Source organism: Hyperolius riggenbachi, chromosome 2 (assembly GCF_040937935.1).
Source record: "Hyperolius riggenbachi isolate aHypRig1 chromosome 2, aHypRig1.pri, whole genome shotgun sequence".
Lineage (NCBI taxonomy): Eukaryota > Metazoa > Chordata > Amphibia > Anura > Hyperoliidae > Hyperolius > Hyperolius riggenbachi.
Window position 1 is genome coordinate 310,241,548 of NC_090647.1, and position 27,035 is coordinate 310,268,582.

The window sequence follows — 27,035 nt, forward strand, 5'->3', positions numbered from 1 at the left end:
ATTACAAAGCAATTTCTGCAGAAACAATCCAATGCTGTTTCAGCAGATAAATCAGCCTAACATGGAGACGTGGCCGTGAGTTTCTTAATTCACCACTGGACAACACTGTCGTAAAACATAACACAAACTTGACACTTGGCTGAAAGCATCTGTCGAAGTAAAATAGATTTTCAAGTAAGAAGATCATTTGGTAGTAGGTACAAGTTAATTCCCTGAGTAGGGGGGACAATTTGGTCTTCTCCTTCTTAATGGGTTGACTAGATTGTACCATAAGATCCTCTTATTGCACTATCCCTATCTCCGTTTTGGACACATGGAGGTGAGGATGTGCACTGTGTTTTTAACACTGGGTCAAGGGTGGGTCAAGGGTACCATACAAGGAAGGTGGAGGATTTTCTGCAGGCCCTTGTTAAGGTACCTCCTAATGTTAGGAGAAATGTGGGTTGATAATGGTAAGAGGATGGAGCCTCATATTTTCAAGCTTTATTTTGCATGATAAAAGCACAGCTTGGCTGTGCGTCATCAGTTTAGACCTGCTGTAGGATTTAAGCTAGTCCCTAAGTTGCAAATGAGAGGCTGCTGAAAAGCTGTCATTAATAATTTGGTAGTCCGGAATAAGGTAATTTATGTAGAATGTCACACATATTTATTAATTTATGTGCATAAGTAGCAACATTAACACAAACCTTTTCTCGTGGGTACTCAATGGTTTGGGATCATAAAGCAACGTCAGCAAAAAAAATTAATGTATGAGACAAAAGAGCAACTAACAAAGTTTACTGAAATAATCTTATAGTCAGGTATTAGCAGGAGTAGTAGTTAGTGAAACTATTATTCAGCTCTGCTGTTTCCTGCATCACCACACCTACTCCATTCTGTTGGTTGGCTTGTGAATAAATATCACATTAATGAAGTCTCCCCAGTTCTCTGCCCCTCCTGGAATCCTGCTTGTACCTTTCCCCATTGTATCTCAACTGGTGGCATCCACGACTGCAGGTGTAACAATAGCCCCTGTGCCCCCCACGACTGCAGGAGGACCTGGGGGGAGGGAGGACAGGTCCCCTTCCCTCTTCAAGGTACAAAAGGCGTACATCCAATCACTATGCAGCTTCAGTCCCTGTCACATGACATGCAGGATGGAAGCCACATAGTGATTGGCACTTGTACACTGAGAGAGGACCTGCCCTGCCATCAGAAGGTGGTAATGTATAATGCACTGCTGCTGCTCTGCATTATGTACAGGAGAGGCCAACAGATATCTGTGGGAGGCCTGGCATAGTGTAGTTACGCCACTGTTGGCATCACTGTGAAGTTGCATTATGACACCTCTTGCTCCAGTACTTCTATTACTAGATTTCTAGTATACAAAATATAGTATACAAATGATAAAGGTTTTATTGAACTATACTAGAAATTTCTTTTTATTATTGATTATGAAAAATTAATAGCTGAATACATTGTTTCCTTGCTTATTGTTCCACATTAATGTTTTAATATGAATCGGGGTATTATTTTGAAGTAATTGATGACTCTCGTCTTTACTTTGTATTTTGAACACTGACTGGAGTCAGAACTCTAAGCAGGATGTATACGAACAGTAATGTGATACAAAGAACACTTACAGTGGCAAAAGCCATTTTGGAAGGCAAATGAGATATCAAGGCGGTATTACCTAAATATTGTCCTTTTCCTTCTCTGAATGGTGGGCCCAATGGTCCCTTCACCATGGGATTCATATACTTCATTTGAGGGTATGTTCCTCCAGCTGGTCCTCCTCCGGACACAGATCCTACAGCAGCCACCAACAGGAATAAAGTGCCGTGTCCCAAGGACATCTTGATTTCAATCTGTAAAGAGAGATCAGATTGTAGTATGTTTGTAAGATATGACCACAAACAGCATGTCTGATAAGAAATACCAGTGATAAGCAAAACAAAGGAAACTCATTTTGGTCATATTTTTTTTTTAAACTGGCGCAAATTTTCGAGGATAATTTTAAAAGCTGAGGAAATTAAACTTGATTAAGCAGGTTTCACTTTTTCTCCTGTATTACAGTTACTACCTGCTAATTTTAGTAAAGTAAAATCCCAGCGGTTCCAGTCTCAAGACTATGCAGACATTTTGGAGTGAAGTGTACTGTCCAGTGTCAGAAAGCTCTGTCTCAGTCAAGGATCCTCCAACATCATATTGATCCAAAACACAGAGAGAAAAGCACCCACAATTGGTTAAGAACAAAACCCTGGATTCAGTGGCGTAGCAATAGGGGTTACAGAGGTTGCGACTGCATCGGGGCCCTTGGGCCAGAGGGGCCCCATAGGGCCCTCCTTTAAAGTGGATCCAAGGTGAACTTTTACACATTGCATAATTGTGTTTCTTTCCTATTGTTTATAGGGCATTCCTCAAGCCAAATACTTTTTTGTTTTTATTTTAATACTCTAATTCCCTATAAACTAAATAAACCACGCCCACAGGTTTTCAGAGAGCCTTGGCAGTAGCAAGGGCCCATGGGAGCTCAGTCTAGGCAGGAGGAGGGGGAGGTGTTACTAGCCATTGATTTCAGAGGCAGAGGGGAGGAGGGAGGAGATTAGGCTGATGGCTCAAGATACAGATAAGCCTGCCTCTGTGTAATGTTTACAAACAACATGCCTGCTGTCATTGTATCACAGGAATAAATAATCATATTCTATTAAAACTGTTTGCAGCTAGATTTGCTGTGTAAACTATGTAAACTGTACATAAGATATATAGACAAGTTACTTGTTATAGTTAGTTTTTCATCTCGGATCCGCTTTAACCATAGTATTAGCTCTTTATTGGTCCTGTGCCTGTAAAAATCACTTCTATAGATGCTTTTTGCAGGGGCGTAGCAATAGGGGTTGCAGAGGTGGTGGCCGCATCGGGGCCCTGAAGGGCCCTCCCTCAACTACAGTATTAGCTCTCTATTGGTCCTGTGCTCATAATAATCACTTCCATAGATACTTTGAATAGTGGTAATCATTAACAAACTGTTCCCTATCCCCTTCTTGCAGCTCAGACACTGTAGTTGCCATTGGCAGGTTTTGGTGTGCTGTATCAATTGCTATGTATAGAGTGCTTGGGGGGCCCCACTGTAAAACTTGCATTGGGGCCCACAACTCCTTAGCTATGCCACTCATGCTTTGAATGGTAGTAATTATTAATAAACTGTTCCCCATCCCCTTCTTGCACCTCTGACACTGTAATTGTCCTTGGCAGGTTTTGGTATGCCGTATCAATGGTTATGTATAGTGTGCTGGGGGGGGGGGGGGGCAATGTAAAACTTGCACTGGGGCCCAGAGCTCCTTAGCTACACCACTGCTAGATTGTTCTGAAGTGGCCTTTTATGAACCATTATATAAATTCTGTTGATCATCTATGGAAAGATCTGAAATGTATACTCTGGAGAAGGCATCCTTAAAACCAGTCACAGCAGGAGCAGTTTGTTCTGGGCAGGTGGGCCACACTACTTGAACTGAATACAGAATTCTGAGAGCTACACTTGTACAACAATCACTTGTTTGCAGTGACTGCCTCTAAAGCTTCACGTTCCCATCATATTTGTCTATCATGTTTTCTTTTGTGTTTTAGTCAAAACTCTAAAGCAAAGTCTCAATGTTTTTAACCCGCTCCAATCCTTTGTCAGACTATGTCCGACATTGGCCCTTTCTAGTGGTGCTGTTGCCTGATGTAATCCAGCCCCCTTACTGTAGATCAATGTGTTAGACTAAGTCCAACCCTTTGATCGCTGCTGGCCCCATCTTCTAACACTGCACCACTTAATTTAATATTATGTGGGCGCATATAGTCTTGTCACTACAGCTGCTGTTACTGGATCTAGTCCTGCACAGCATCACCCTATGGGAATCAAAGTGTCAAACACTCTGATCCCCTCCACCATGATGCTCCGCCCACGTAATTACTCTGGTGTATATAGAATTGGACCAAGCTACAGTTTACTCCCCCAACCCTAATTCTTGGTCGCCTCCTCTCTCTAGTGCTAGGAGGTACAGACACCCTGGATACGTGCTGGGGGGTGGGTGTGGGGGTGATTCAAAAATTGGATTGAAAAGGGTTAAATGTGGAATAAACAATGGTGCCAGATACTGTACTTTTCTCAGTTTGATATTTCAGATGCAAGTGTAGGTTTCTATTTGTAATAAGGAGGACAACTAGGACTACACACAGCACAGGCTGATAAACAAAATACCTTTGGACTCAGGATGATATCCATTTAGCTGCACATGCTTCCATTTGCATCCATAAATGCAGGAAATATCTATTTTTGAGAGACATGAGTAGGAGTAAAATATTGGAGTTTGCGATTAATAGTTAATATAATTCAACAAGCAAACGTTCTATTCAGAGTGCCCTGATCAAGTTGTCTTTGGCATTCCAGCTCAGAGCACATCTGGGATGTCAGCACAAATATGCAGTTTGGAAACAGAACATCGGGGTGTGTTCTAAAACTCAGCAGTTGGGACATATGTCTCATTTTCAATAAAAATCCAAAAAGTAAATTTAATAGTAAGTACCCACTAAAGCTTTGTGTTGTGAGTTCTGGTTTTCCAAGATACTGTAGCTATTTATATAATTTGCATTTAATACAGTTAGTAAACTTTTTTTTACCCAGAGAGAATAACAAGGTATTCAGTAATGATTTTATGAGGCACTGCAGAATTTGTATGTCAGGAGTTTGCTATATGCAAATTTCATACATAAAGCGATCTTTCCTGTCTTTCTAAAATATAACGCACTTCCTCTCCCTAGTGCAACAGTAGTACCATATGCATGCTTTCTACTTGCCAAAGCTGAATGTTTTGTGCCACCCCATTGATGGCATGGTTATGCCTACTCTGTGATTGCTACATTAATTTGGCCAAAAGAATTTGATGCATGATTTATGTTGGAGAAATTTGGGCACTGTAGGATTAGGTACACAATAATTTCAGTGTGATGTGTTTGGATGCAGTATGACTTTATCACCTGTTTCTGTTTGTTGTATAAAGTTTTCCTGCCGATAATATCTGTAATGGTTCTATACTATATTTGTTACTGCATGTTATGATCTTGGAACTTTAATGCAGATACTTAATAATGTTTATTTTATCCCAGCTGTTCTCAGTTATTTGAGGTATGAATGTTTGATGTAATACTTCCAGATTTACTTGAAGTGGACCCAAGTTCTTGCAAAGAACAGACTGAAAACTGTTCATTCCACATAGAAATGCTGTAGAAATCAGCTGTCCTGAGATGTGTTTATTTAGTTACAATTGAGTGTTACAAGTGTGTAATCAGTAGGCATGACTCACAGTGCCAAGGCGCTAGCAGTGCTGGCTGTATAGATAAGACAAATGCTTTAACCCTTCTATTGCTCCCTGAAAGTTCATCCAGTACATTTTCTTTTGTTTTCATACTGTCTCTAATCTTTAAGAGCAGAGAGTAAAGGCCCATACACACGTCGGATTTTAGCGAACGACCCGTCGTTTGAACGTTCCGTCGTTCGGACGTTTTCGCGTCAAATCCGACGTGTGTACAGACTATCGTTCGGGTGATAAGACTGGTTACCAGCGATCCGCCCGGCGGATCGTTGGTAACCAGTCTTATCACCCGAACGATAGTCTGTACACACGTCGGATTTGACGCGAAAACGTCCGAACGACGGAACGTTCAAACGACAGGTCGTTCGCTAAAATCCAACGTGTGTATGGGCCTTTATGCTGCATACACACTTGAGATAAAAGTCTTTGGAAAATCAAGATCACAGACCAATTTTACCCCATTCCATGTAGTATGAGAGCCATACTCTACACAGTCTATTCTATGGAGCTGCACTCCCAATCAGCTAAAATCTTTGCAAGATGCTGCACACAAAGATGCTGTACACATTCAAAAGATCATTATCTGCAAAAGATCTGTTCCTGCAAACGATCCATTCATGCAAAATGCATTCATAGTCTATGAGGGAGCAGAACACTTCCAATATACAGAAGAAATCTCAGCAGAGGTTGTTCTTCCTGCGTCAACTTAAGAGATTCGGCATGCCCAGGGAACTGTTGACCAGCTTCTATACTGCCACTATAGAATCCATCCTCTGCTCCTCAATCATCGTCTGGCACGCGGGCGCAACAGCCAGCGACAAACACACACTGCAGAGAGTCATAGCTGACGCAGAAAGAATCATTGGATCTCCTCTTCCACCTCTTGATCTCCTCCACTCAGCGAGGATGTTGAAGAGGGCCACTGTGATTTCCTGTGACCCCGCCCACCCAGGCAGCCGCTATTTTAAGCTCCTCCCCCTGGGCCATCGCTACAGGTCTATACCATGCAAAACCACCAGACGGAAGAACACCTTCTTTCCCCAAGCGGTTCGGCTGCTTAACTCCAACCTTCCCCCATCGGGCCCGCTCACTGGCAGGCCCTAGCGGGGACTCTCAGTCAGTTCTCGACGCCCCCATTCTCACTGCACGGGGTCTGTACTGGGGCCACCATCACCATCATTATTATGTCTATTAGTACTAGTGGACTGCTCCTGCATGGCAGGAACTTAAATACTAAATGTCGACCCAGTTTCTGTATGCACACCATTACCCAGTTTCTGTCATGTTCAGCATTACTGCAGTTTTCTAAAGTGTCTGTGTCATGGGTCTAGTCCTATACTATGTTATGCCATGTGTACCACAAATAATTCCGAATATTGCGCTTGCTGTATTTGGCAAAATAAATCTGATTCTGATTCTGATGAGATCTGCAGATCCTCATACACAGCTTGTTTAACAGACTTCATCTGCATATCTCGCAATCATCTGCAGATCTGAAAATCCATCCTGGTGGATCTGATCTGCAGATGATTGCCTGTTAAACAAGGTGTGTATGATGATCTGCAGATCTCATAGACTATTAATGAATTTTGCAGGAATGGATCTTTTGCAGGAACAGATCTTTTGCAGATAATGATCTTTTGAATGTGTACGGGCATCTTTGTGTGCAGCATCTTGCAAAGATTTTATCTGATGGGGAGTGCAGCTCCATAGAATAGACTGTGTAGAGTATGGCTCTCATACTACATGGAAGAGGGTAAAATTGGTCTGTGATCTTGCCTTTTCCAAAGACTTTTATCTCAAGTGTGTATGCAGCATAAGTTCTGAGCTCAGATCCACTTTAAATGCAAGCTGTGTAGCAAGTAGAAGTCTTCCTGTTTATGGTAGATGGTCATCCTGCTTTTGGAATAGAAAGTTTGGCGGTGGAATCATTTGAATTGAATGCCTTTTCACCCCTTCCTCTTTCCATATTCAAATAGGTATTTGTAATAATATAAATCTCCACTCAAACTAATGTAGCTGTGAGTTATTTCCAGCCCAGCATAGTCTGTCCCATTACTCAAAGCCAACTAGTGTGAAAAGGGGTAAGAACTTCTTTTGTAAATTTTTTGCTCTCTGTGTTCTATTTCAGAGATTCACCTTGAGAACGTTTTTGTGAACATTTTCTCTCACTTCTGAGTGATCCCTGGAACCTCCTTGGACATCCATGGTTTTAATATGAATCATGGTGGTGACACAAAGTGAACAAAAGTGATAACAACTATCAATAACCATGTTAATTTTAAGTTATGCAAGTGACAGCTTCTGCCTTGTCAGTACCTTGTCAGGAATATTGTAAGCCTCACTGATGAGCAAATTCCAGCCATTATTTCCTTTTAACCACTTAAGGACCGCTGTGTTAAACCCCCCTGGTGACCAGGCAATTTTTTACTAAATAGGCCACTGCAGCTTTAAGGCCTCGCCGCAGGGCCGTACAACTCAGCACATAAGTGATCCCCCCACCCCCCTTTTCTGCCCACCAACAAAGCTCTCTGTCGGTGAGCAATGATCGCTCCCAGGATGTTTCTTTTTTTGGGGGGGGGGGCAAATATTTATTTGATTTATTTTTAAATACGTTTTTTTTTTTAATTATTTTTACTATACCCCCTCCCTCCCCCCACCAGCCAATCACTGTGATCCGCTGTCATAGGCATCAGCCTATGACAGCCGACCATTCCTGTGTCTCTAGAGGGGACAGCCGTGACACACGGCTGTCCCCAGAACAGCGCTGCCTTCGATCGCAGCGCTGTTCAGTGATAAAAGACGGTGGTTTAGCTGTCTCTGAGCAGCGATCGGCTCTGGGAGACTGGCGGAGCGGAGCTCTATCCCCTGCAATCTCCGCCCAGAGCCATCCACGCCAATCGGCGTGGAGTGGCCCCAGGGCTGCTGTGCTGCTCAGACCAATCTGCGTGGAGCAGTCGCTAAGAAGTTAAACCTAGTATATTGGGGATGATTAAAGTTTGGGAGGGTCACCTTTAGTTGTAAGATCTCTATACAACCAAAGGGTTACACTAAAGTTTTCTTTAGTCTCTAAGTTATGTGAATATTGACCATGAATAGCTTTAAGCCAGTTGGTGCTTAGGGGTCTTGTCACCTAAAGCTCTTACACTCAAACATACTTCTCCAGGCAGGCAAACTGTGTGCTTTGAAGCTTTCATGACCAAAGGAATAAAATGAAGTCTTTATTTTTTTACTTTATGTAACTTTCTGAGATTACTAAAATTCCATTTTCTTAAATGGCAAAAAGTAAAAAAATATTGAAGTTATCCATAGATGTGGTTAACATGACTTTGCAGCACAGTCCGCTGAAGGTGAAGAAATGAACGTGTGTTTTTAACTTTCTAAAGCACACATGCGCTGATTGAAATATTACATTTGGGAAAAAAATTTTTATATGTGGGGAGCCAATGCTGGCAATTGTTCGCATACCAACAGTAGGAGGAGGCCCAATATATGTCAATTTCAAATAGTACAGTTAAAAAAATAAAACTTCTAAAGAGGAACAGGAAAAAGTTGTAGCTGAGACTGTATTTGAGCTCCACAGGAGCAGTTGACCAAATCATTTAAGGAGCTCATTACCTGAATCACAGTGCTCTCTTGCTCTCTACTTTAACCGTTTCTGCCTGTATCCTGCATAATTTACTAACAACAAATGTGCAATTTGGTTTGTGTTAAAGCGGACCTGAACTCAGAACTCCTCTCTGCTCTAAAAGATACACAATAGCATTATAACCTTTAGGCTGGTTTCACAGTGGGACGTTACAGGCGCACGTTAGAGCAGCCTGTAACGCACCCCACCGCACAGCAATGAAAAATCAGAATCAGAATCACCTTTATTCGCCAAGTGCGGCGGGAACCGCACCCGGAATTTTTTGTGGACACATGGCAATTGGCATACAACATTGACATGGCACAGATAATGCTACATAGACACAACAGCAATTTTGACAGACAGTACAGCAGTTAGTGTGGATCGGTAATGCAAAATAACAACCTCAACTTCAACCCGGTCCATGGAGTGATTAGGGGATGACAGTTGGGAGAGTGCATGAATTAAGTAGGACAACCGCTTGGGGAAAGAAGGAGTTTTTATGTCTGGTGGTTTTGGCGAGAATGGTCCTATAACGGCGGCCTAATGGGAGGGGGTCGAAGAAGCAACTGCCAGGGTGAGAGGGGTCTTGTTCACAGTGCCCACGTTGCGTTACACAGTAACGCTGCGCCATTAGACAACGTACTGCATGCAGTACTTTGTAAGCGGCAGAGCCACGTTAGACTGTTTGCACATGCTCAGTGACGTTGGGGAGGAGCGGAGAGCGGCCAGGCACATGGCTAATTAATATTCACTGCACTCAGTGACATGCAGTGTTTACTTCCTGGAGCGGCCGCTCTGTGCGGCGATTGGCCGGCTGGACCACGTGATGCCGCATGCGTCCAAGAGTGCGCATTACGGCATCACGGACGCCAGAGTGAGCTGCACAACGCGGCTCACTCTGACGTCCAAAGCAGGGAGCACCAGGCGTTGTGTTAGGGGCACGTTCTGCGACCATAACGTCCCCTAAAACGCAACATCCTGGTGTGAAACCAGCCTTAAAGAAAAAACATTGCTTTGTTACAGCTGATACAAATCCTAAAGTAAATCTGCACTGTTTCTACTTCCTGATTCATGATGGAAGCAGACATATTGTTAACAGCTTTCAAATGAGCTTATCTGCCATCTCTACCATGGCAGTCATGTGACACAGGGGAGAGATCAAATTACAACTTACAAATGAGGGGGAATCAAACAGGTTAAACTCTCTAAATACATACAGGGTGCATTCTCTATGTTTTTCTTCTGTTCTGTGCAAGAGTTCAGGTCCACTTTAACAGGCTAAAGCCAGATCAGTCTCATGCACCAAACAAAAAGAGAGAGGGAGGGAGAAGTCAGGCCCCCTCCCCGTGGCTGAGTTTTAACTCCCCCATCCATCACTGTGCTTCCCTCCCTCACAGCGCCCTGGGCGGAGCCCCACCTGGCACACCCAGGCCCTGGACACACGCACGTGAACAAGCGCCACAGTGGCGCAAAAAACGGCTGTTGCGCCGTCCTCTCACCCCCTGGTCATACTCCCTTACCTGTCCATGTCAAGATCTTGGAACAGGTCAGATCTACCCATTTTATTAATGAATGTTTTGGAAAATGTATCTACATGCTTGCTGAAGAAATAAATGTGATTTGAGGAGCTGTGCACGGACTGCCTTGCTTGTACTGTTGTACTGTTGTCTACATTAGCCCGAATGCACGCTCCTTCCACATATGTAGAGCAAGCCAAGTGGAATAGGACGGAGTCATCACTTAAAGGTGCAGTAGACCCAATCACCCCCTAACCACTGAGTGCCAGGCAAAGAAGCTCTCCTTGTGTACTACAGTGACAAAATTAGGAAAACTATTGGTACACAAAAAGCAGGCAGGAGTAATATGACTGTGGAATTTCGGGGAGATATTACCCACAAGGATCTAACTGTACAGTGTTTATGGACCCCAAATTTCACAGAGGTACATGAGATTTATTCACACTTTAAATGTGATGGATTTCTATATACTGTATGGTAAGAGCTCAAAACCCACATCTGATCTGTGTAGAAATTTCTGTGGCAACCTAAAACTGCCAGCTACACACTATTCAGGCTCAATACAGGTAATTATCCAGCTTAAATATTTTGTAAGTCATTAAGGTTGAAGCCTCCTGTGAAGAAGCGCGGAAGAGCCGCCGCCATGAGTCAGCGGCAGGCGGCTCTTTCCACGCACGGCGGGGCAGAGCACGGGGAGGCAGCCGCCTCCACTCAGTCTGAGGCGGCTGTCCACGTGCAGGGCATGGCGGAGCGCGGAGAAACCGCCGCGTCTGACGCGGCGGTAAGCGCGCATGGCCCCGTTGCACCGCAGAGCGGTGCTGGTGTAGCTGGGAGGAATGGCGTGCGCGTGGAGAGGCAGGGCTTATGTGGTGGCCAGAAAGGGGTCAGCTGACCTGACTGGTCAGCTGACAACTCTGCCTTCCCTCATTGGTCCAGCACTTAGGGAGGTGTGGACAAGCTCTCTGTGTATATATACTGCCGGCTGTTCAGTTGCTGGTTGTCTGGCGTTGCGAACACATACGTGGGAGCACTCAGACCTGTAGTCAGATCCTTAAGTGTGCCGGGACCAGCTGGAGCTGTAATCCTACACTTAGCTAGATTCTGTTGATAGCTAAAGTACTAGTTTGATTGTGATTATCTGTTATGACCCCTTGCCTGCCTGACTATCCTCCTGTATTCTGATCTTGTACCTTGCCATTCTGATACTCTGTTGCCGAACCCCGGCTCGTCCTTAGACTCTGCTTCTGCCTCCTGATCTTGTACCTCGATATTTCTGATACCCTGTTGCCGAAACCCTGCCTGTACCTAGACTCCACCTCTGCCTTCTGTATCTGTACTTTATCTGTCCGTGTGTTTACGACCTGGCTTGTCCGACCTTGAGAACCGACCTTACTGTTGGAGGCGGTTCCCCGTCCTGTTAGTGACACCTCCTCCTGAGTGTCACTTTCAGATGATCATTCTTACTCTCGACCTGACTCCTCCCGCCTTGGAGAGTTCAGGTCTTCGGAAGGAATCCGTGCAGTACTCCTTACCGCACTGAGGCCTAGTCCTCTAGGTGTTACTGTTGCACCTAACACTACACTCTACTCAGGTGAACAGAGGTTAGCTGGTATATCGGATTATCGGTGATACTGCAGATCACTTATAATCTGGTATATATCTGTATTCCCAGTGATACTGCAGATCACCGGTAATCAGATCCTCTCTGTGCTTCACCAATCGTTACAGAACGCCAGACCAAAAGACCGATGGATGCACACGCTGACCCTCTGGGTGTGCTTGCCACTTCGGTGGATAACATCCATCAAGCACTGGGCCATCACAAAGCTTTAATTGATACCCTATCAGGGTCTGTACAAACCCTCCAGATGTCAGTTGATGAGGTGCGATCCCCTCTCATTGGTGATATCCGTATGCCCGTACCTGAAAAATTTTCCGGCCACAAATCTGACTTCCGGAATTTTAAGAGTAGAGTGTTATCTTATTTCGAGTTGAGACCCCAATCCTCGGGGACTGAGACCCAACGGGTCATCTTTATTAAAACTTTGTTAACTGGTGACTCCCAGACCTGGGCGTACAATTTGCCCGCCGGTGACTTAGCCCTTACCTCGGTAGAGGAATTCTTTAAAGCCATGGCAGTAATCTACGACGACCCAGATCTTGCTGCGACCTCTGAGCGGAAGCTTAAGCTCTTACGGCAAGGCAGGGGTCCAGTCGAAGATTATGCAGCCGAATTTCGTAGGTGGTCAGTTACAGCCAGGTTTGACACCTATGCCCTGTGTGATTACTTCCTGTCTGGGATGTCGGATGAGGTCTCCGACCTAATGTTAAGTTTACCCGAGCCCAAAACAGTCGATGAGGCCATCTCATCGGCCATACGAATCGACCGTAGGCTACGCCATTAGAGACAGACTAGGGGCAGTCATCGTGTCAGGTTGACATCTTACGCGGTGCCTCCCGCTGCACTCCTAGTAACTCCATCTCCTTCTGTCTCATCTTCTTCGGTCTTGCCTCTACCTGAGCCGATGCAGATCGGTTGGTCAAAGTTGACCCAAGTGGAGAGAAGACGGAGAATGTTGGAACAGTTATGTTTATACTGTGGTGAAGCTGGGCATAGGGTACGAGACTGCCCTACAAAGCCAAGTAAACCGGGAAACGCTACCGCCTAGGAGTTGTAAGGGGTAACACTAGAGATGAGCGTAATGGTGTAATTACGATTTCGCGAAATTTCGCGTAATTAGTGTAATTACGTTTATGGCCGTAAGTACATAATCGTAATGAAGAAGGATTTCGCAAAACTTCGCGTAAGCGTAATTTCCGCGTAATTTTCGCATTGCAACGGGTATTACGAAATTAATGCGTATGGCCATGCTCCCGAAGCGGAAAAGTTGACGCATGGATCAATGTTAGGTAGCCGCCGACTTTAAGGGTTAATAGCAAAGCCCCCTTAAATGCTAAGAGCTTCACATTTGGAGAATATATTAAGGAGATCAGAAGGAATAAGAGGAAACAATTTTTTTCAAAGAGACCTTATAGTTTTTGAGAAAATCGATGTTAAAGTTTCAAAGGAAAAATGTAAACATTTAAAAACCCGCCGACTTTAACGGTTAATAGCAAAGCCTGCTTAAAGTTTGACAGAACGGACTAGGTCCAAGAGAGATTGTTGTTTGACGGTTTGTGATGTTTTTTTTTGTTTTTTTTTAAGTATGATTGAAATGAGTGTGTGGCAGGTTGGTTGTATATTTATTGCTCTGGAGCCCTTCCCCCAGCCTGCATCTCCTCTTGCTCGCCCTCTTGCCCTGTTCTCCTCTAGCCGTGAAGCATTTCTTGGCCTATTATTTAAAAAAAAAACAAAAAACAAATAAACAAATAAATAAAGATGGGTGAATTAAAAATCCTTTCTATGAATGTTAAAGGAGCCAATTCAGGCTGTAAGAGAGGAAGAATTATTGACGTGTTGTTAAAAAATAAAATTGATATTGCTTTTATTCAAGAGACGCATTTTCAATTAGGGAAGGCCCCAACAATCTTTGATAAAAGATATAAAGAATGGATCAACAACCCTAATTGTCTTAAAGGGAACCAGAGAGGAACGGGGGGTTGAAAAAAGAAAATGATTTTATACATACCTGGGGCTTCTTCCAGCTCCATAAGCCTGAATCGCTCCCACGCCGCCATCCTCAGCTTCCTGGATCCGCCGGTACCGGGCCCGTCACTTCCGGTGGACGCGGCCAATTGTCCGCATCACAGGGGCTCCCTCCATACATGTACGCATGCGGCAGCGCAGTAAGCAGCCACATGCGTATCTGTATGGAGAGAGAGCACCCTGTAATGCGGAGAATTGGCCGCGTCCGCCGGCCGACTTGCCGACTCGCGGCAATGACGGGACCCGGTGGCGGCGGATCCAGGCAGCGGAGGACGGCGGCGTGGGAGCGATCCGTGCGTATGGGGCTGGAGGAAGCCCCAGGTATGTATATTGAATCCTCTCTGGTTCCCTTTAAGAAAACATGTGGGGTTTCAATTATTATAAGAACCGGTCTTGATTTTTCGGTGGATAGAATATATAAGGATGATGATGCCAGGGAACTTATTGTATTGGGGAGGGTAAATGGAGACCCTGTAACACTTGCTAATATATATGCCCCAAACAGAGGCCAATCTGCCTCTGTGATCAATTTTATTAATAAAGTTAAAATTAAAGCTAAAGGGATGATAATTTTGGGATGTGATTTTAATCTACCTTTAAACCCTGAACAAGATACCTCCAAGGGCAGGTCATATCTGTCCAAAAATGAAATATCGGAAGTTCAAAAAGCAATTAGCAACAATAGAATGGTTGATATTTGGAGAATTAAAAACCTTAACGAAAGAGACTTCACATATTTTTCACATGTTTATCAAAATTATTCTAGAATTGATTATTTTTTAGTCCAGCAGGATACCATACTGTCAGTGACAGAGGCAAAAATAGGACAAATTACCTTTTCTGACCACGCTCCGGTGATGATATCTATTTTATTAGGGAAAAGAGCCACTGAAGGTAAACAATGGAAACTAGATGTTTCCCTGTTGGACAACGTTGGTTATAGGCAACAAATTGCGAGTGCAATTAAAGATTTTATAGACCTGAATGAAAATTCTGTCAGCTCGTGTGGTATCCTGTGGTATCCTGTGGAACACCTTAACCACCTGAGCGGTCTGGACGAGCTCAGCTCGTCCAGTACCGCCGGAGGTCGCCGCTCAGGCCCTGCTGGGCCGATTTTCATGAAATAAAGTGCAGCACACGCAGCCGGCACTTTGCCAGCCGCGTGTGCTGCCTGATCGCCGCCGCTCTGCGGCGATTCGCCGCGAGCAGCGGCGAAAGAGGGCCCCCCTAGCCGCCTGAGCCCTGCGCAGCCGGAACAAAAAGTTCCGGCCAGCGCTAAGGGCTGGATCGGAGGCGGCTGACGTCAGGACGTCGGCTGACGTCGATGACGTCACTCCGCTCGTCGCTATGGCGACGATATAAGCAAAACAAGGAAGGCCGCTCATTGCGGCCTTCCTTGTTTATTCTGGGCGCCGGAGGCGATCGGAAGATCGCCTCCGGAGCGCCCTCTAGTGGGCTTTCATGCAGCCAACTTTCAGTTGGCTGCATGAAATAGTTTTTTTTTTATTTAAAAAAAACCCTCCCGCAGCCACCCTGGCGATTTAATCAGAACGCCAGGGTGGTTAAAGTGCGTTATTAGAGGAATTCTAATTAGCATTAAAAGTAAAGTGAACAAAGAAAAGAATAATAAAATTAAAATCCTTACAACAAGCAGAAAGTGAACATAAAAAAAGCTCAACTATAACAACTTTATCAATTGTGACTGAAATTAGAACAGAACTTAATGATCTCCTGAATAATAAATGTTCATTAGAACATAGAAAATTAAGAAAACGATATACATTGGGAAAAACAAATCTGGGAAAGTCCTAGCCAATCTCCTGAAAGAGAAAGGGAGATCTAACTTTATTCACCATATAACTGATAAAAAAGGTACAATAATTCATGATACTAAACAGATTTCAAGAGAATTCTCTAGGTTCTATGATGAACTATATAATATGGACGAATCAAGCCTGTTAAATCCAAAAAACTTTTTAGACAAAATAAACCTCCCAAAGGTAAGCTTGAATGACAAAGCAGAATTAGAATCCCCGATATCCCTGGCCGAATTCTGCAGGACTGTAAAGGAGCTACCTAAAAAGAAATGCCCAGGCCCTGACGGTTTCAATGCCGAGTTCTATCAATCATTCACGAACATCTTAGCACCCCTCTTTTGCAAGCTTGTGAATAATGATGAAAACTCTATCATTTTTTCTAATGAATCAAACCGAGCAACCATAACTTTAATTCCAAAAGGAGATAAACCGAATCCAAGTTGTGCACAATTTCGACCTATCTCCCTCATAAATTGTGATGTAAAAATTTACGCTAAAATATTATCAAATAGACTAAATAAAATAATTAGTCATCTTTTGGGGAATCAACAATCAGGTTTTATTAAAAATAAACAAACTAAGGATAATATATATACTGCAATTGATTTAATTCACAAGTGTAGAAAAAGAGGGGACGCTGCAGTGATGATCGCAGTGGACGCTGAAAAGGCATTCGATCGCATGTCAAGAAGCTTTATCTTTGCAGTACTGGCAGAATTTGGACTAGGCCCAATATTTATTGGGAATTTGAGGAAACTTTATAAAAACCAAAGTGCAAGCGTTAAGGTAAATAATCAGCTTGATCACATTTTTACTATTTCAAACGGTGTTAGACAAGGATGTCCCTTGTCCCCCATATTATTTAATCTCGGCATTGAAACAATTATTCAAGCCATTCAGCAAGACGATGAAATTAGAGGTATAAAAACTAGGCAAGGCGAAATGAAGATTCTGGCCTATGCCGACGATCTACTCCTAACTTTGACAGACCCACTTAATTCAACTATAAAATGCCGAGATAAACTTAATTTTTTTGCAAAACACTCAAATTTTAAACTGAATAAAGAAAAACGGAGATCCTAAATATAGGCTGTTCGGTAAAACTTATGGAAGAGATAAAACAGAGCAGTGAATTTAGGTGTAATAATCACGCAATTAAATACTTAGGTATTAATCTTACCAACAATCCCGATTTTCTCTTTAAAAGTAACTTTTTAAAAATAGTGGGTGAATGTAAAAAAAAGTTGAGATCTTGGGATCGTCCGTGTTTCAACCTAATTGGTAGGATCAACATTATTAAAATGTTGATCCTCCCGAAGCTTATCTTTCTGTTGCAGAGCTTACCAATAGCCATCCCTAATATATGGTTCCAGAACTGGCACAAAATATTTCAGAATTTTATTTGGAACAATGCTAAGCACAGAATAAACTATAAACTAGTTATGAAAAGAAAAGACCAGGGCGGACTTGCCGCTCCAAACTTATATAACTACCATAAAAGTGTACATCTGACAAGAATCCTGGAATGGAAAATAGAGACTACTACTGATGTAGAGAATAAGATATGGCCGCGGCTAGAGGAGGAGGAATCAGATTTTGATCTTGTTTTTACTTGGATCATTAAAAATATCAATAAAGTATATAACTTATCGTCCCATCCGTTGATTAAACCAACCCTAAAATCGTTGCTCTGGATAATTGAAAAGTGGCAAAAAAAAACAGGATTTTCCCCCTTAACAACCCTACGTGATAATCCAGACTTCCCCCCAGGTCTTGACCCAGCTTGGTTTGGTAAACACAATATAAGTCGCGAAACACGTGTTGTTAATATTGGGGGAAACCCCACTCTGGGAATTAGACCAATTTTTGAGTGTAACGACCAGATTAGTTCATGGGGCTCCTCCCAGATACATAGTTTCTTCTTTAGGTTTACTGCGCGGTTTGCTCAAAAGAGGGATCTGAATAATTTTGAGAAACATTTTTATCTGGGAAAAAAAATGAATAAATCAATTTCTAGTTTATACTCAGATATTTGCGCGGCAGAGTGTGGCCAGGATTTTCCTGCGTACTGTAGGAAGTGGGAAAATGAGCTGGGGTCCAGTCTGGAAGGGTTATGGCCACAAATATGGGTAAATACCTTTAAAATACAAGATCCAAGGTTGCAATTGATACAATTTAAAACAATTGGTAGATGGTACATTACACCACTCCATGTTGGTAAGTTTGCAAATCGCAAGGTGATGTGCTGGAGGTGTGGACAGGGGGACGGAGGTACGTTACATATGTGGTGGCTGTGCCCGATAGTTAGAAAATTCTGGGATGACATCATCCTCCTGGCTGAGAGATTGCTAAAAGAAAAGTTTGAACTGACACCGAATGAAGCAATCCTTAGTTACACAGCTAAAAAAGAAAGCCCTGGATGCTCCTTGATTAAAGAATATGGCACGATAGTTGCTAAAAGTATTATAGCTAATAACTGGAAAAATCCGGCTAGGTTAGATATAGGAGAATGGCTTGCTAGGATGGATGAATTGTGTAAAAATAAGGAGCTGGGAAGTGCGGCTGGAGTAGAAGAAATATGGAGAAGCCTTACAGCTAACCTCAGTTAGGTTTACCTTGGGGAGGGCCGGAGCTGAGAGCTGGGAGTTGTTGGTGAGGGGTGTTTGGGCTGGAGGGAGGTGATGTTGGTCGGTGATGGAGGGAGATGGTGGGCCCCTGGGAAGGGGCGGATGGTGGGATGACTGTGCTGGGCTCGTTTGGGGTTGCTTGATGTTTGTTGGATGACTTTGCAGGGTATAGGTTGCCTCTAAAGAGAGAGGCTGGAGATATAAGAGGAGTAAGTGTAGGTTGTTGTTGGTGTAAATGTTTACAATTGTAGTACTAGAAGAATAATTGGATAACTGACTCAGCAACAGTCGTTTAACGGTGAGGAATAAGGGTTTAAGGGTGAAGAAAGTCACAGATATGCATATTCCGCTCTTGCCAAATTATGATGAATAAACTATGATGATCACACATTTCAGTTTAGGGGTATGGCAAGAAAAGAAACTGCTAACGCCCCAAGTAACTGATTACTCATGAATTTGGGTCTGTGTGCTGAGTTTAGAAGAAAAAAAAAAAAAAAAAGAAAACAAACAAACAAAAAAAAAAGTTTAGGAACACCAAATTCCCAGGATATATTAAGGGGATCAGTGGGAATAAGAGGAAAACTATTTTTTTCAAAAAGACCTTATAGTTTTTGAGAAAATCGATTTTCAAGTTTCAAGGGCGAAAATGTCTTTTAAATGCGGAAAATGTCAGGTTTTTTTTGCACAGGTAACAATAGTGTATTATTTTCATAGATTCCCCCAAGTGGGAAGAGTTTTACTTACTTCGTTCTGAGTGTGGGAAATATAAAAAAAAAACGACGTGGGGTCCCCCCTCCCAGACCTCTTTAACCCCTTGTCCCCCATGCAGACTGGGATAGCCAGAATGCGGAGCACCGGCCGCGTGGGGCTCCGCACCCTGACTATACCAGCCCGCATGGTCCATGGATTGGGGGGTCTCGGAAGGGGAGGGGCAGCCAAGCTTTCCCCTCCCCCTCCGACCCCTTGTCCAATCCAAGGACAAGGGGCTCTTCTCCACCTCCGATGGGCGGTGGAGGTGGAGGCCGCGATTTCCTGGGGGGGGGGGTTCATAGTGGAATCTGGGAGTCCCCTTTAAAAAGGGGTCCCCCAGATGCCCACCCCCCCTCCCAGGAGAAATGAGTATAGAGGTACTTGTACCCCTTACCCATTTCCTTTAAGAGTTAAAAGTAAATAAACACACAAACACTTAGAAAAAGTATTTTAACCACCCTGGCGTTCTGATTAAATCGCCAGGGTGGCTGCGGGAGGGTTTTTTTTAAATAAAAAAAAAACTATTTCATGCAGCCAACTGAAAGTTGGCTGCATGAAAGCCCACTAGAGGGCGCTCCAGAGGCGATCTTCCGATCGCCTCCGGCGCCCAGAATAAACAAGGAAGGCCGCAATGAGCGGCCTTCCTTGTTTTGCTTATATCGTCGCCATAGCGACGAGCGGAGTGACGTCATCGACGTCAGCCGACGTCCTGACGTCAGCCGCCTCCGATCCAGCCCTTAGCGCTGGCCGGAACTTTTTGTTCCGGCTGCGCAGGGCTCAGGCGGCTAGGGGGGCACTCTTTCGCCGCTGCTCGCGGCGAATCGCCGCAGAGCGGCGGCGATCAGGCAGCACACGCGGCTGGCAAAGTGCCGGCTGCGTGTGCTGCACTTTATTTGATAAAAATCGGCCCAGCAGGGCCTGAGCGGCAGCCTCCGGCGGTGATGGACGAGCTGAGCTCGTCCAGACCGCTCAGGAGGTTAATTAAACAAAAAACATAACCACGAAAAAAGTCTTTTAATATTCTTAATTAACCATTAATACTTACCTGTCCCTTTAAATAAATGATCCCTCGAAATAGCCTCGGAAATGTTCTATCAGTTACAATGTAACAAAGTTATTACAATGTAACAACTTTGTTACATTGTAACTACGCCGCACCCGACGTCACTCGCCGCCGCAGCATACACTTACGCGTCCGTGCAGGACGCTAAGTCCCTGCAGCTCCCGCTGTCCACCCCGCCCACATCTGTCACCCACATGTGGGTGACATGTGGGTGACATGCGGGAGAGGCGGGGAGGGCAGCGGAGCCGGCAGGGACTTAGCGTCCTGCACGGACCCGACAGATATAGCTCAGAGCTCTCTAAGCATCTTTGTATTTGGGCTCCAAGGAGCCCCATTGGTCCTTAGCAGACCAATGGGGTTCCTTCAAATCAGAAGGAACCCCATTGGTCTGCTAAGGACCAATGGGGCTCCTTGGAGCCCAAATACAAAGATGCTTTAGAGAGCTCTGAGCTATATAGCTCAGAGCTCTGTCGGGTCCGTGCAGCGCAGACGCGTATGCGGCGGCTGAGCGGCGAGTGACGTCGGGTGCGGCGTAGTTACAATGTAACAAAGTTGTTACATTGTAATAACTTTGTTACATTGTAACTGATAGAACATTTCCGAGGCTATTGCGAGGGATCATTTATTTAAAGGGACAGGTAAGTATTAATGGTTAATCAAGAATATTAAAGGACTTTTTTCGTGGTTATGTTTTTTGTTCAATTAAAATACTTTTTCTAAGTGTTTGTGTGTTTATTTACTTTTAACTCTTAAAGAAAATGGGTAAGGGGTACAACAAGTACCTCTATACTCATTTCTCCTGGGAGGGGGGGTGGGCATCTGGGGGACCCCTTTTTAAAGGGGACTCCCAGATTCCACCATGAACCCCCCCCCAGGAAATCGCGGCCTCCACCTCCACCGCCCATCGGAGGTGGAGAAGAGCCCCTTGTCCTTGGATTGGACAAGGGCTCGGAGGGGGAGGGGAAAGCTTGGCTGCCCCTCCCCTTCCGAGACCCCCCAATCCATGGACCATGCGGGCTGGTATAGTCATGGTGCGGAGCCCCACGCGGCCGGTGCTCCGCATTCTGGATATCCCAGCCTGCATGGGGGACAAGGGGTTAAAGAGGTCTGGGAGGGGGACCCCACGTCGTTTTTTTTTTATATTTCCCACACTCAAAACGAAGTAAGTAAAACTCTTCCCACTTGGGGGAATCCATGAAAATAATACACTATTGTTACCTGTGCAAAAAAACTGACATTTTCTGCATTTAAAAGACATTTTCGCCCTTGAAACTTAAAAATCGATTTTCTCAAAAACTATAAGGTCTTTTTGAAAAAACATTTTTTCCTCTTATTCCCACTGATCCCCTTAATATACCCTTGGAATTTGGTGTTCCTAAACTTTAAACAGGCTTTGCTATTAACCGTTAAAGTCGGCGGGTTTTTAAATGTTTACATTTTTCCTTTGAAACTTTAACATCGATTTTCTCAAAAACTATAAGGTCTTTTTGAAAAAATTTTTTTTCCTCTTATTCCTCCTGATCTCCTTAATATATTCTCCAGATTTGAGGCTCTTAGCATTTAAGGGGGCTTTGCTATTAACCCTTAAAGTCGGCAGCTTTTTTATATTATACGGAGCGTTACGGTTTAACACGAAATTACGGTAGCGTTTAATGCGAAATTACGGCATGAACGAAACGCGAAATTACGCGTTGAAAATTACGCTTACGGTATTTTCAATTACGATTTTAATGGCAATTACGCTACCGTATTTTCGCATCGTAATCGCAAATTTCGCATGCGTAATTTTAGTAATGCGAAATTACGAAAATTTCGTCTCAACTCTAGGTAACACCCTAGGCGCCCGATGCATACCCCCTCGAAGAAAAACGGTTGCTTTTTCCCTGTACGGTTACATGGGAGGATAAGACCGAGGCCACGGAAGCCTTCATTGATTCAGGCTCCGCGGCTAATTTTATGAATTTTGATTTTGCTAAGAGAATGGGTATACCGCTCACTGCGGTGGAACCACCCATTCAGGTTACGGCAGTGGACAATTCTCCTCTGCAGAGGAATCATCCGCTGTCTCAGACACCAGAGATAGAGATCACAGTGGGGGTTTTACATTGGGAGAGATTACAGTTCTTTGTGTTACACATGTCTACGTCCACCATTATTCTTGGTATGCCATGGCTGCGCCTCCACTCTCCCCAGATTGATTGGGCCACAGGTCAGTTAACCAGCTGGTCTGATCATTGTCGCCAGCAGTGCTTAAGGAAGGTGACATTGGGCCAGACCAGGGTTCAGTTGGAAGGGGTTCCAGTACAGTATTCTGAGTATGCCGATGTGTTCTGTCCCAAAGCCGCTGACAAGTTACCGCCGCATCGCCCATTTGATTGCCCCATTGATCTCCAATCTGGTTGTATGCCCCCTAGGGGTCATCTTTACAATTTGTCCGGGCCAGAGAAACTGGCCATGCAAGAGTATATTCGTGAGAATTTAGCAAAGGGGTTAATTCGACCATCCCGGTCGCCCGCTGGTGCAGGGTTCTTTTTTGTAAAAAAAAAAGACGGGGGTCTGCGGCCGTGCATAGATTACCGGGGCCTGAATAAGATCACGATAAAGAATCGCTACCCCTTGCCCCTGATAGATGACCTTTTTACACAAGTTACCAACGCTAAAGTCTTTTCAAAATTAGACTTACTGGGCGCATACAACCTGGTGAGGATCAGAGAGGGCGATGAATGGAAGACGGCCTTTAACACGCCCGACGGGCACTATGAGTACTTGGTGATGCCGTTTGGGCTGTGTAACGCTCCGGCCATCTTCCAGGAATTGATTAATGAGGTATTCAGAGAGGTGTTGGGCAGGTTCGTGTTAGTATACCTGGACAATATACTTATCTTTTCCAACAACCTCTCTGAGCACAGAACACATGTCCGGATTGTATTGGACAAACTGAGGCAGAACATGCTATATGCAAAATTAGAGAAATGTATTTTAGAGGTGACATCTGTTGCTTTTTTGGGGTACATCATTTCCACCTCGGGCCTGTCAATGGATCCTGCCAAGGTCTCTGCTGTGTTCGAGTGGCCCCAACCCGTGGGGTTAAAATCTTTGCAGAGATTCCTGGGCTTTGCGAACTATTATCGAAGGTTCATAAAGGGGTACTCCACTGTTATCTCACCCCTCACTAGTCTCACGAAAAAAGGGGCAGATACTAACCACTGGACCCCAGAAGCCCTACAAGCATTCTCTACTCTGAAAGACTTGTTTTGTTCAGCACCCATCCTGAGGCACGTTGACACTTCTTACCCCTTTATTGTCGAGGTGGACGCCTCGGAGGTCGGGGTAGGGGCAGTGCCGTCTCAGCGGTCAGGGTTGCAGGGAAGATTACATCCCTGTGCCTATTTCTCTCGTAGGTTCTCTCCGGCAGAGAGAAACTAAGATATCGGCAACAGAGAGCTCCTTGCTATTAAACTTGCCTTTGAAGAATGGCGTCACTGGCTGGAAGGAGCAGAGCATACGATTACAGTGTACACTGATCACAAAAACCTAGAATACATCGAGGGGGCTAGGAGGTTAAGTCCCCGACAGGCTCGATGGTCATTGTTCTTTTCAAGGTTCAGGTTCATTATTACGTACACCCCAGGCAGCAAGAACATTAAGGCAGATGCCCTGTCCTGATGTTTTGAGCCGGAGACAGCACAGCCCTCTGCCCCAGAGTCCATTATCCCACAGAGGCTAGTGCTTGCGGCAACTGAGACTTGGGAGGACTGGACAGAGACCCTGAGTCCCTTTCAGCAGGATGTCCCCGAAGGGAAACCTGAAGGGGTTATGTTTGTGCCTTTACCCTTTCGTCTCCGCATTTTGCAGATGTTTCATTCTCACAAGAATGCGGGACACCCTGGGGCATCTAGAACGCAGGATCTGGTATCCAGGTGTGCTTGGTGGCCTTCTTTAGCAGCAGACTGCAAGGAGTTCGTTAGGGAGTGTGCAGTATGCGCAAAAAGTAAACTCTCCCGGCTGGCACCTGTGGGTACCTTGCAGCCTTTACCCACCCCGAATGAGCAATGGACTCATTTGTCCATGGATTTTGTGGGTGAGCTTCCCAGGTCAGAGGGTATGTCGGTCATTTGGGTGGTAGTCGACCGCTTCAGTAAAATGGCCCATTTTGTGCCCTTGAAAGGACTCCCCTCGGCCCAGGAATTGGCCGACTTGTTTATCACACATGTGTTCCGACTGCACGGCATTCCGGAAAACATAGTGTCGGATCGGGGAGTCCAATTCGTTTCTAGATTCTGGAGGGCATTTTGCCAACAAATGGGCATGAAGCTGTCGTTTTCATTGGGCTACCACCCACAGACCAATGGTCAAACGGAGAGAATCAATCAGTCTTTGGAGCAATTTTTGAGGTGCTACGTTGCAGAAGCACAGAGTAACTGGGTCAAATTTCTGCCTTTCGCAGAATTTGCACAAAATAATCTAAAGAGTTCTTCCACTGGGTTCTCTCCGTTCCAGGTAGTGTCTGGAAGAATGCCCAAATTCTCACCATTGCCAGTAGCCGCCACTCCGTTTCCAGCTCTGGAGGCCTGGCAATGGTCTTTTAAAGACATTTGGTGGAGGGTGAGAGATGGCTTGGAAAAGGCGTTCCGAAGTCAGAAGGGTCAAGCTGACAAGAGACGCTCTTTGGAGTGGAAATTCCAACCAGGAGACTTAGTTTGGGTATCCACACGTCACTTGACTCTAAAACAACCTTCAGACAAATTGGGCCCCAGGTTTGTCGGTCAGTCCCGGTAGTGAAAAAGATCAACAACGTCACTTATACCGTTGACCTTCCCGCCAGCATGCGTGGGGTAAGGTCCTTTCATGTGTCCCTGCTTAAACCAGCAGTCCATGTGGGTCCTACTCCTCCTCCTCCTGTCATAGTACATAGTCAAGCAGAGTTCGAAGTAGAGGAGTTTCACGCCTTACATCCCGAGAAACCTGGTAGGAGTTGTCCGGAGTCCACTCCTCGGGGGGGGGGGGGGTACTGTGAAGAAGCGCGGAAGAGCCGCCGCCATGAGTCAGCGGCAGGCGGCTCTTTCCGCGCACGGCGGGGCAGAGCACGGGGAGGCAGCCACCTCCACTCAGTCTGAGGCGGCTGTCCCCGTGCAGGGCATGGCGGAGCGCGGAGAAACCGCCGCGTCTGACGCGGCGGTTAGCGCGCATGGCCCCGTTGCACTGCAGAGCGGTGCTGGTGTAGCTGGGACTCATAGTCCCTCCAAGTTCAGAATGACGTGCGTGCGCGCGGAGAGGCAGGGCTTATGTGGTGGCCAGAAAGGGGTCAGCTGACCAGGCTGGTCAGCTGACAACTCTGCCTTCCCTCATTGGTCCAGCACTTAGGGAGGTGTGGACAAGCTCTCTGTGTATATATACTGCCGGCTGTTCAGTTGCTGGTTGTCTGGCGTTGCGAACACATACGTGGGAGCACTCAGACCTGTAGTCAGATCCTTAAGTGTGCCGGGACCAGCTGGAGCTGTAATCCTAAACTTAGCTAGATTCTGTTGATAGCTAAAGTACTAGTTTGATTGTGATTATCTGTTATGACCCCTTGCCGGCCTGACTATACTCCTGTATTCTGATCTTGTACCTTGCCATTCTCATACTCTGTTGCCGAACCCCGGCTCGTCCTTAGACTCTGCTTCTGCCTCCTGATCTTGTACCTCGATAATTTCTGATACCCTGTTGCCGAAACCCTGCCTGTACCTAGACTCCGCCTCTGCCTTCTGTATCTGTACTTTATCTGTCCGTGTGTTTACGACCTGGCTTGTCCGACCTCGAGAACCGACCTTACTGTTTGAGGCGGTTCCCCATCCTGTTATTGACACCTCCTCCTGAGTGTCACTTTCAGACGATCCTTCCTACTCTCGACCTGACTCCTCACGCCTTGGAGAGTTCAGGTCTTTGGAAGGAATCCGTGCAGTACTCCTTACCACACTGAGGCCTAGTCCTCTAGGTGTTACTGTTGCACCTAACACCACACTCTACTCAGGTGAACAGAGGTTAGCTGGTATATCGGATTATCGGTGATACTGCAGATCACTTATAATCTGGTATATATCTGTATTCCCAGTGATACTGCAGATCACCTGTAATCAGATCCTCTCTGTGCTTCACCGATCGTTACACCTCCTCAGAACCAGAATAACACATGTCTGAGTTATCCATCCTTTGGCAGAATTGCCAGGGTCTTCAACTTTATGTAAGGCCAAGGCCCGGTTCACATTAGTGTTTTTTTACGGAACCGGACATATGGATCAGGCCAGCTGGATCCGCTGAAAATGGTCCGTTTTATAGCCAGTGTGCTGTAAAACATCAGTTTTCATTGGTTCCTATACAGGTCCTTCTCAAAAAATTAGAATATTGCGATAAAGTTCATTATTTTCTGTAATGTACTGATAAACATTAGACTTTCATATATTTTAGATTCATTACACACAACTGAAGTAGTTCAAGCCTTTTATTGTATTAATATTGATGATTTTGGCATACAGCTCATGAATACCCCAAATTCCTATCTCAAAAAATTAGCATATTTCATCCAACCAATAAAAGAAAAGTGTTTTTAAAACAAGTCAACCTTCAAATAATTATGTTCAGTTATGTACTCAATACTTGGTTGGGAAT

At 44.9% G+C, this 27,035-nt stretch overlaps 1 protein-coding gene across 2 annotated transcripts in view; it reads right to left on the reverse strand.

Moving 5' to 3' along the window:
• COL8A2 (collagen type VIII alpha 2 chain) overlaps positions 1-27,035 on the reverse strand; it is a 293,058-nt gene that overhangs the window by 38,918 nt on the left and 227,105 nt on the right. For both annotated transcript variants that reach the window (XM_068269079.1, XM_068269078.1), the window contains one exon: positions 1,673-1,847. In XM_068269079.1, the coding sequence (XP_068125180.1) occupies positions 1,673-1,835 (163 nt within the window). In that variant the 5' untranslated portion in view covers positions 1,836-1,847. The remainder of the gene's footprint in view (positions 1-1,672; positions 1,848-27,035) is intronic.